The sequence below is a fragment of the Oncorhynchus tshawytscha genome, linkage group LG10 (assembly GCF_018296145.1).
Source record: "Oncorhynchus tshawytscha isolate Ot180627B linkage group LG10, Otsh_v2.0, whole genome shotgun sequence".
Taxonomy (NCBI): Eukaryota; Metazoa; Chordata; class Actinopteri; order Salmoniformes; family Salmonidae; genus Oncorhynchus; species Oncorhynchus tshawytscha.
Genome location: NC_056438.1, coordinates 18593261 through 18604564, shown reverse-complemented (window position 1 = coordinate 18604564; position 11304 = coordinate 18593261). Strand labels below are relative to the sequence as shown.

Here is an 11304-nt window from a genome sequence, read left to right as displayed (position 1 = left end):
AATGTATAATCAAAGATTGTATAACTAAATGAAGATAGACCACCGTCTGTTGTTTCCAATGGGAACAGATGAGTCATAGTGGGCAGAACAAGCAAGGAGGTGGACAGAGTCAAACACGAGCTAGCGAGATCCTATTTGCCCGTTCTAGCCAACATCTGCATATTTCCGTTAGGGAACGCCTACTTTGCGCTCCTAAACAACGCCATTTTTAAAAACTTTGGCAAAGTCTAAAGTCTACAAAACGTAGTCCACTCTGTTCATAACAGATTCTAGTTTTGGAAACAGAAAAAACTTTATTGAGATCAAATGTTTCATCGATGAGAACATTTGTAGAATGTAGGCCAAAATCCATCTGTTCCATCTTCTCCCACTGCTCGCCAGTGGGATTCCTCTCACTACCTTATTTGCTAATGAGTGGAAACTCCAAGCGGAGGCTTCATATTTATACATCCAGTGAAATATCTGTCTCACTGTTCTGTGAAATAATCTTCATGATTACCTTAACTTCACTGATAAATTAAAACAAAAGTCTGTGCTGATATCATGTAAAAAATGTTCCAACTGTAGATTTAATTTTATGGTGGAGTCAATGATATAGGCCAGTGTTATTCTCTCTCTCTCTCTCTCTCTCTCTCTCTCTCTCTCTCTCTCTCTCTCTCTCTCTCTCTCTCTCTCTCTCTCTCTGTCTCAATGAAATTCAATTTCATTTCAATTCTCACTCGCTCTCTCTCACACACGCATGTACACACACAGACAGAGAACTTTGCCCTATGTGTGTTGTATCTGATTCATCAGGGCAAAGTCTTTCCTAAAGAATTAGCTGGGTCAGACACATTCAGAATCAGAGTCGACAGAGCACCAACGCTACCAAAACAACACAAGGAAAAACAGAAGGTAAAGAAGAGAGAGAAGGAAAGAAAGGGACTGGGATATGGAGTCAACATCATCATTAATAAAGCAAGTACACTTACTTCCTAATAGTTGTGTCTGGATAATGTTTCCCCCCACACATTTTGTGTACATTTTTCAATCAATTGTTCTATATCTGAGTTTTCTGAGTTTTCTAACAATACTCTATCACTGTACTAATAAAGGTGTACGCTGTTGAGTGCCAAGAGATTTGTCAAGAAGGCACAATGGCAACAAACCACTGGAAAACGTATATCATTGAGGGCTTTAATTGAAGTTGGACTGGCAGTTAGAATAGTAATGGTTTTCTATACTTGTTTCAAACCTCTGTTGTCAAACAGACACTGTCTCCACCAGATGAAGCTAGGATTGATCTGTCTCTGTCTTCCAATCAGTCTCAATCTCTTTTTGTATCCCTCTCAGCCCACACGGGGCCCTTAAAGCACATTATACCTCAGCTAATCTCAGTTAACCCAGAACTCAAATCTTGCGCAATTTAGTCAGATCCTGAATGACGTAGTCTGTCCACGAGATACTATACCTCAGCAGCAGTAGTAAATATTACAGAACGCATTAGAAAACCATAGCAACATATCTAGATCTAAACATAGAGATACAGTTGTATCACTGTATCTGTTCTGCACTATAATCTTATGGTAGCTTTCCTAGGCCAAATGAAATGATGTGCAGTACAAATGTGTTATCTGTGTATCTATGGACTAGGGAATAGGTAGAAGTTGTCCCAAACCACTGATACAGGGTCAGGTTGTATATCCTCTTCATGGTTCAGGTTAAGATTGGTGTGTGGGGTAAACTGATCCAAGAACACGGCAACTTCTAGCTTGATTCAGATCTGTTAGCGTGACAAATGTCAATGACTGTAGGCATTGGTTAGAGAGCATAAACAGAACTCGGACCAGGTTAGGCAAATTCTACCTCAAGCTGGCAGTATTTGGCCTTGTGAACATCTTCTTCCTCCTTTTCCTCCACAGGTCTGTGACCAGGCGGGTGTGGTCGTTGGCCCCGGCCCCCCAGAGACCATTCAGGGTGTGTTCCCATGACAGGGGCACCAGGAAAGGTGTCACAGCAGCTACCCTGGAGGAGCTGAGAGAGAGGGTGAGAGAAAGAAAGACATGTTGAATTTTTTTTTTACTGAAATAAGATAAATAAAAGGGGGGTATTATGAGTAAGGCCAGGAATTTTTCGGGACCATCTGACTTTACCAGTAAAAGCTCTGGGCTCTAATTATACAGGGTTTTCCCTAGTTACCACAGCCACAAAGTTAAGATGGCCTATATCGTAAAAATGTATGAAAACAAAAAGTCGATTTTTGGTCTTAATTTAAGGTTAGGGTTAGGCATAAGGTTAGCAGTGTGGTTAAGGTTAGGGTTCAGATAAGGGTTAGGTTTGAACTTTATGGCTGTGCTAATTAGTGACGACCCAAGCAAGGCCAGATCTGGGACAATAATAGATGCCATTTAGCAGACACTTTATTCCAAAGCAACTTACAGTCATGCATGCACTTATTTTACCTATGGGTGGTCCCAGGAATCAAACCCACTATCCAGGCGTTACACGTGCCATGCTCTACCGACTGAGCTACAAAGAACCATGGAGTGAATGCCAAAGGAGAATGTAATTGTGCCTACAAAATACCCACACTGTGTCTGTCTGTTCTCTGAACATGTCTCTCTGTGCTGCTTCCCCAGGTGTGTCAGGCCCTGATGCTATGCCTGTCCAGTCTGGCTGTGGTGCTAGTGTGTGAGGAGGACGGGACAGTGGTAGACTCTGAAGACTTCCTGATGTATCTGCCCGACAACACTGTCCTCATGGCCCTGGAACCTGGACAGACATGGAAACCTCCTCCGGTGGGTTTGACACTGTCTGTCTCTGTTGTGATCTGGACATGATCATTTGTTTCGTCTGACCTGTGTTAGTGATTGGACAGTATGTGCAGGTATATACACCCATGTCTGCTGCCAAGTGAGATGAGTAGGGCCCTGAGTTTTTCCTCTAGGCCTATCACGTGACCTGAGCCTGTATCCACAAAGCATCTCAGAGTAGTAGTGCTGATCTAGGATCTGTCCATATAATCTTATTCATTCTGATCTGAAAGGCAAAGCTCATCCTGGTCTGCCCTTCTACTCTGAGTCGCTATGTGGATATGGGCCCTGATCAGGAAAATATTAAATGCCCAGAGTTTTTCCTGGTTCGGTTACACGGTGACACCGACCATGTCGCTGTCTCTCACCTTGCCCCATATCTTACTCTAACCCCACAGGGTGCAGTGCTCTCCAAAGGCCAGGACCCTAACCAGTCGCGGACAGGAAAAGACATAGCCCGGGTGACCTTTGACCTGTACCGGCAGAACCCCAAGGACGTGTTTGGCTCCCTGAATGTGAAGGGTACCTTCTCAGGCCGGTACTCCGTCAGCGCTGACTTCCAATGTCTGGGGCCCAAAAAAGTCCTCAGGTAAGTGGAGAGGAAGGGGGTGTGAGGACGTCTCCAGCCTGCTGAGATGTACAGTGCATTTGGAAAGTATTCAGACCCCTTGACTTCGTACACATTTTGTTACCATACAGCCTTATTCTAAAATTGTTTGTTTTTTAATCCTCATTAATCTACACACAATACCCCATAACGACAAAGCAAAAAACGTTTTTTTGAAATTTTAGCAAATGGATTAAAAATAAAAAACAGAAATACCTTATTTACATAAGTATTCAGACCCTTTGCTATGAGACTCGAGAATGCATCCTGTTTCCATTGATCATCCTTGAGATGTTTCTACAACTTGATTGGAGCACCTGTGGCAAATTCAATTGATTGGACATGATTTGGAAAGGCTAACACCTGTCTATATGCATGTCAGAGAAAGAACCAAGCCATGAGGTCGAAGGAATTGTCCGTTGAGCTCCGAGACAGGACTGTGTCGAGGCACAGATCTGGGGAAGTGTACCAAAACATTTCTGCAGCATTGAAGGTCCCCAACAACTCAGTGGCCTCCGTCATTCTTAAATGGCAGAAGTTTGGAACAACCAAGACTCTTCATAGAGCTGGTCATCTGGCCAAACTGAGCAATCGGGGGAGAAGGGCCTTGGTCAGGGAAGTGACCAAGAACCCGATGGTCACTCTGACAGAGCCCCAGAGTTCCTTTGTGGAGATGGGAGAACCTTCCAGAAGGACAACCATCTCTGCAACACTCCACCAATCAGGCCTTTATGGTAGAGTGGTCAGACGGGAGCCATTCCTCAGTAAAAGGCACATGACATCCCGCTTGGAGTTTGCCAAAAGGCACATAAAGGACTCTCAGATGAGAAACAAGATTCTCTGGTCTGATGAATCCAAGATTGAACTCTTTGGCCTGAATGCCAAGTATCACATCTGGGGGAAACCTGGCACCATCCCTACAGTGAAGCATGGTGGTGGCAACGTCATGCTGTGGGTATGTTTTTCAGCGGCAGGAACTGGCAGAAAAGATGAACGGAGAAAAGTACAGAGAGATCCTTGATGAAAATATGCTCCAGAGTGCTCAAGACCTTAGACTGGGGCGAAGGTTCACCTTCCAACAGGACAACAACTCTAAGCACACAGCCCAGACAACACAGGAGTGGCTTCGGGACAAGTCTCTAAATGTCCTTGAGTGGCCCAGCCAGACTTGAACCCGATCAAACATCTCTGGAAAGACCTGAAAATAGCTGTGCAGCAACACTCCTCATCCAACCTGACAGAGCTTGAGAGGATCTGCAGAGAAGAATGGGAGAAACTCCCCAAATGTAGGTGTGCCAAGCTTGTAGCGTCTTACCCAAGAAGACTTGAGGCGAGCGTAGCCTATTGGCAGCGTAGCCTAGTGGTTAGAGTGTTGGACTCGTAACCAAAAGGTTGCAAGATCAAATCTCCAAGCTGACAAGGTACAAAATCTGTTGTTCTGCCCCTGAACAAGGCACTGTTCCTAGGCCGTCATTGAAAATATGAATTTGTTCTTAACTGACTTTCCTAGTTAAACAAAGGTAAAATGTAAAAACAATTGCTGCCAAAGGTGCTTCAACAAAGTACTGGGTCTGAATACTAAATGTAAATGTGATATTTCAGTTTAATTTAATAAATTAGCTAAAATTAAAATAAAACGGTTAGTGCTTTGTCATTATGGGGTATTGTATGTATTGATGAGGGGGGGAACTATTTAATCCATTTTAGAATAAGGCTGTAATGTAACAAAATGTGAAAAAAGAGAAATGGTCTGAATACTTTCCAAATTCACTGTATCTGTAACAATGGTAATTCTCCCCTCTTACTCACTCTCTCTCTCCTTCTTTCTCCCTCTCTCCTTCTCTCTCTCTCTCCTACTTCCTGTCACTCTCTCTCACTCACCCCCCCCTCACGCTCTCACTCCTTCTTTCACTCTCTCACTCTCTCTCTCTCTCTCTCTCTCTCTCACTCTCTCTCTCTCTCTCTCTCTCTCTCTCTCTCTCAGAGAGGCCCTCCGCATGGCCTCCACTCTCCTCCAGATGGCAGGTCACATGTTGATCACCTCAGCCAATCTGATCAAGCGGATAATCGAGGGAGCAGAGTTCTGGCAGCCTCAGAGGGTGGAGGCCACAGAGTACTGGAACTAAGGCAGGACTGGGACCGACCGCTCTCTAATGACCAAATCAATCCTAACTTGAGTGTATGTTTATGATTGAGTTATGCAAGGTTGTGAGTTGTGATCAAACAGGAGGATAATTACACATTGTTTAGATTTTCTATAAGGTTAGTTGTAAAATAGGACTTATCTTTCTCTAACAATTCTGAGAATGTACCACGAAGTCCACAAATAGAAGCAATTCATTTTTAAAAACTGAGTATGCATTATTTTTCACTTTCTTTGTAGTTTCTAATCACTGTCTCATCTTGTGTGTAATAATATCTTTCAGTTGCTACATCCACTCAGTCCACTGTCAGAGACACCCACTTGCAGAACAAGGAGAAACAGTGCTGTTCATTCATAGAAGGGTATGAGGAAACCTGACCAGCACTTGAGGAACCAATACGATTTAACATGAGCCTTTAGTTGCTCTACCTTTAATTAGGCTATATATAAGTTAATTACTTTCTTACTCATGACCACACAAGATCTGCCAAAAGGCAAGGACACAGACTGCATAAGCACAGTATGAGGTCAGATAGTGAATATACTGAGTAACATTATCAACAACATTATCAAATATTAAACTGGTACCAGCCGGTTACTCAAACCTGCACCTTAGAGGCTGTTGCCCTATATACATAGACATGGAATCACTGGTCACTTAAATGATGGAACACTGGTAACTTTAATAATGTTTACATACTGCTTTACTCATTTCATATGTATATACTCTATTCTATTCTAATGTATTTTAATCAATGCCACTCCAATATTGCTCGTCCTAATATTTATATATTTCCTAATTCCATTCTTTTACTTTTAGATGTGTCTATTGTTGTGAATTGTTAGATATTACTGCACTGTTGGAGCTAAGAACACAAGCATTTCGCTACACCCGCAATAACATCTTCTAAATATGTGTATGTGACTAAATAAAATTTGATTTGATTTGATCAGTCTGTTTAAACAACGGTTGCATCCCAATAATCTTTCTCCCGAAGTGAGCACATGTTCACTTCCCTTCATGGATTTGAAAGAAAATGACTGGCACTCCAAGTACATCAATCCAATGCTTTACATTTTGTGGGGAGTAGCAAACGCTTCAGGAGGAAGGAGAGATTATTGGAACGCACTCATGGACATATGCTGTCGCTAGTTTCCCCAATTCTTTACACGCTGAACATATCAAACAAGGAACATCAATGCAATGACATAGTTAGAAACTTCCAAGCACAAACCTGTGAAAGAGCTCGAAACATGAATTGACATTTGAATTAGGAACCATGTGAACAGGATGTTAGTAGTGCTAAAATGACAGCAGACTGTAGAACTTCATCATAAACATAATCAACAGCTTGTAACATACAACAGAATGCTGTCTTATTGGTGACAACTCCTAACATGTAGCCTAACAGTCCATTTTCAGCACCATCCAGGCCTCTCCAGTAAAATTATAGCAGGGGAGTGTCTCAATACTCGTGGCTTCCTTTTCCATCGTCACTTCAAGCAGGTAAAAGGATCAGAGACATAGGCTTTAAAGTTTCAACATTCTATTGCGCCTGTTAAGTCATGCCAGATCAGTGCTCGCAAAGGAGAGAACAAAACAAGGAGAGGAAGCCTCTTTACACTATTGAAATTTACCCCAAGTCTGTCCCAGCGGTCACTTCTGCTTCACGCCCATTCACAAGGTTCCACGCACCTGCTCCCTCCTTCCTACCAACCTCCCCATTAGCACTTGGTGGGCACTACATGCGACTGCAGAAGCAGACTGGGTTCTTGTTGCAGGAATAAAATTCCTCTGTTTTAATACCCAATTAAAATCAAACACTCTGTCAATTCATAATAATTTGTATGACCCTTATTTGTATAAAATGGAACGAGCCCAGTCTTAAAGTCAACCAGCAGCGTTTATTCACGAGAGTACTGCCCATTACACATTTTACCACAGGTTATAAACTGAAAATGACATCATTAGTTTTAGTACTAGCCCGTGTCATCTCCGCTCCAGTACAATGGCTGTATGGTTCTCACATCGTCTCTCCCTATTAAGATAATATATGACCGAGCCAAGGCCAGCTTGTGTAGATAAGCCTTCTAGCCGGTCTGGCTATAAGTTCATTCATTTCTACCATGGTACAGACAGTCATTGTTCTAATTCTTGATTATATTTACACACATTATATTCAGTACTAGGATTAAAAAGAAAATTCATACATATACAGTAACATAATAGTATTCTGATTAGTACATATACAGTAACATAATAGTATTCTGATTAGTCAGTCCTGATTGAAATGTATACATAATTAGTCATCATTGATAAAAATTCCCTTAACAGTTCTGTCTCAGGAGCTCCAGCTGGGCCATGGTCTTGTTCTTCGGCCACGAGCCCATTTTGAAAGCTTGTTCCTCTCCGTGGGTTGTTTATGAATGTTGTGATCCCCACCCCTTTCCGCTCCTCCTTCAGTTTGCGGAATTCTTGCCTTTCTCTTTGCATCGCTTAACTCCAGATCTGGTCTTGTGTTTTCTTCTTCTTCTTCTTCTTCTTCTTCTTCTTCTTCTTCTTCTGTCCTTCAGGTGGTTCTATCTCTACTTCCTTCCCCTCCAAGCTTGACTTATTCTGGTGGGTGGTGTTAGCAGGGTTGTCATGGTTACCATTGCAGCTGCAGTTTATGATCTCGACATCATCTGCCTGAGAAACCATTGTCTTCTTCGGTGGTGGTCTGTCCATGCTGTCACGTTGTGGTGGCAGTGGTTGTGTCAGATGCTGAATGAGCTGTCTGTGACGACAGGAGACCATTGGGCTGTGACCCAGTGGAAAGCGCGAGCGAAAAGCATTGGTTACAGAACCACTTGCGGATGTACTTCATGTGGAGCCTGGTGAGGGCCTGCAGACGATGGGGCTCCTTCTTCAAAGGCTTTTTGTTACGATCGAAGCTCCACCACAGCATAGACCTGATAGAGCATGTCGGGTTTGATGTTGTTTTCATGGGCTTTGTCTCGGTTTTCTAGGTGTTGCCTTGTGGCTGTGGGGGGTGCCACTGAGCGCGGAGGAAGTGGAGGGCTTTGGGGCCCTGCAAGAAAAGAGACTGGTGAATGTTCCCTCCTGTTACTCCCGTCATCCTCCTTACTGAGGCGAGGCACCTCCAATACCTTCTCCTCTTTCTCATTTTTGTCTTTCTCCTGCGTCTGGTTTGGTCTGCAGATCTTTCTGCGTGCCTCGCAGATCTCCTCTGTATCCCAGCTGATCCCGTAGCACAGCCGCTGGACCATGAACCACACCCTGACCTCAGATATAGACAAGAAAATATTCTATTGGTTGTTTTCACCAAAATGTGCATTGTGTTATTAAAACTTGTCAATGAAACTAATTACAGGACAGCACATACAAAAACACACAGAATATATAGAGGAGTGGTTGCCCTGATACATGGCTGCTGACCCCTAATGGCTGCTGTAAAAAGCTGCTAATGGAAAGATGCTGAGCAAGGACAATGCATTGGTAGTTTTCCCACGCTATCTCGAAGTCAACTCGGAGTGAATGCCCTACTCGCTTCCCACAGCAGGCCCTGAGGGAGGGAAGGGATCTGGGCCAGGGAGGGAGGCCGGGAAAAGGTGGTGCTGGCATTGGGGCGGCAGGTAGCCTAGTGGTTAGAGCGTTGGACTAGTAACCAAAAGGTTGCAAGATCAAATCCCTGAGCTGCCAAGGTAAAAAATCTGTCGTTCTGCTCCTGAACAAGGCAGGGGCAGACCTGTTCCTAGGCTGTCATTGAAAATAAGAACTTGTTCTTAACTGACTTGCCAAGTTAAATTATAAATCAATTGGGGTGGCTGATCTGTATGTTAGGAGAGCTAACTCAGTCTTTCTTTTGGTCATCACCGAACTCCTACTATGATGAATATAGAATGTAATATAGGCTACTGCCGGATGTACAATAAACAATGAAGGTGTTATTAGGGGTTCAGGAGTGAAGCTGGTGAAACCTTGTTGTATTTGTTCTGGTTCATTATTATTATTATACCGGTTCCGCCAATTTACTGAAATAATTCAAATTCCTGTGAGATAATAAGGCCTGGAGGGACCCAAATGTGCGTGATGATAAATTTAACCTTTATTTAACTAGGCAAGTCACTTAAAACACTACTCCTCTGGAACCCAATAACCAAACTTAACAAGTGGCATCTACAGACCAAGGTCTCTCAGCGCTATCTTTTCCAGGCTTGTACCAAAAACAACATTGACCTAAAACATTCACGTGGTCTCGCTCACAAATCCCTATAAATCAGTTAAAATCAAATCAAATTGTATTTGTCACATGAGCCGAATACAACCTTACAGTGAAATGCTCACTTACAAGCCCCTAACCATCAATGCAGTTTAAAAAAAGATGAATAAGAATAAGAAATAAAAGTAACAAGTAATTAAAGAGCAGCAGTAAGTAACAATAGAGAGACTATATGCAGGGGGTACCGGCACAGAGTCAATGTGCGAGGCACCAGTTAATCAAGGTAATTGAAGTAATATGTACATGTAGCTAGAGTTATTAAAGTGACTATGCATAGATAATAACAGAGAGTAGCAGCGGTATAAAAGGAGGGGGGTGGGGTGGCGGCAATGCAAATACTCTGGGTAGCCATTTGATTAGATGTTCATTAGTCTTATGGCTTGGGAGTAAAAGCTGTTCAGAAGCCTCTTGGAGATCGACTTGACGCTCCAGTACAACTTGCTGTGTGGTAGCAGAGAGAACAGTCTATGACTAGGGTGGCTGGAGTCGTTGACCATTTTTAGGGCCTTCCTCTGATACCGCCTGGTATAGAGGTCCTGGATGGCAGGAAGCTTGGCCCCAGTGATGTACTGATGCAGCTGTAGAACCTTTTGAGGATCTGAAGACCCATGCTAAATCTTTTCAGTCTCCTAAGGGGATAAGGGTTTTGTCGTGCCCCCTTCACGACTGTCTCGGTGTGCTTGGAACATGTTATATTGTTGGTGATGTGGACACCAAGGAACTTGAAGCTCTCAACCTGCTCCACTACAGCTCCATCGATGAGAATGTGGGCGAGCTCGGTCCTCCTTTTCCTGTAGTCCACAGTCATCTCATTTGTCTTGATCACGTTGAGGGAGAGGCTGTTGTCCTGGCACCACATGGCCAAGTCTCTGACCTCTTCCCTATAGGCTGTCTGTGATCAGGCCTACCACTGTTATGTCATCTGAAAACTTAATGATGGTGTAGGAGTTGTGTAGGAGTTGTGCCTGGCCGTGCAGTCATGAGTGAACAGGGAGCACAGGAAGGGACTGAGCACACACCCCTGAGGGGCCCCTGTGTTGAGGATCAGCATGGCAGATGTGTTGTTACCTACCCTTACCACCTGGGGGCGGCCAGTCAGGAAGTCCAGGACCCAGTTTCAGAGGGAGGTGTTTAGTCCCAGGGTTCTTAGCTTATTGATAAGCTTTGAGGTCACTATGGTGTTGAACTCTGAGCTGTAGTCAATGAATAGCATTTTCACATGGGTGTTCCTTTTGTCTAGGTGTGAAAGGGCAGTGTGGAGCACAATAGAGATTGCGCTCCACACTGGAGATTGCCCTCCACACGTCATCTGTGGATCTGTTAGGGCGGTATGCAAATTGGAGTGGGTCTAGGATTTCTTGGATAATGGTGTTGATGTGAGCCATGACCAGCCTTTCAAAGCACTTCATGGCTTCAGACGTGAGTGCTATGGGCCGGTAGTCATTTAGGCAGGTTACCTTCGTGTTCTTGGGCACATGA

General features: G+C 43.7%; 1 protein-coding gene across 2 annotated transcripts; it reads left to right on the top strand.

Annotated features, from left to right (window-relative positions):
- The first annotated feature begins 757 nt into the window (after nt 1–757).
- On the top strand, nt 758–6388 carry LOC112235588 (cell death inducing DFFA like effector b). Of its 2 annotated transcripts, XR_002951092.2 has the most exons (6): nt 758–957; nt 1902–2025; nt 2619–2777; nt 3191–3381; nt 5384–5578; nt 5826–6388. XR_002951092.2 is itself a non-coding variant. In XM_024404036.2 (5 exons), exons 1-5 carry the CDS (start codon nt 932–934, stop codon nt 5523–5525), a joined length of 642 nt encoding a protein of 213 aa, XP_024259804.1. In that variant the 5' UTR covers nt 758–931; the 3' UTR covers nt 5526–5753. The 2 variants fall into 2 exon arrangements, 1 of the variants encoding a protein (XP_024259804.1); XM_024404036.2 differs by lacking the exon at nt 5826–6388 and having other exon boundaries at nt 5384–5753.
- Nucleotides 6389–11304: the final 4916 nt, after the last annotated feature.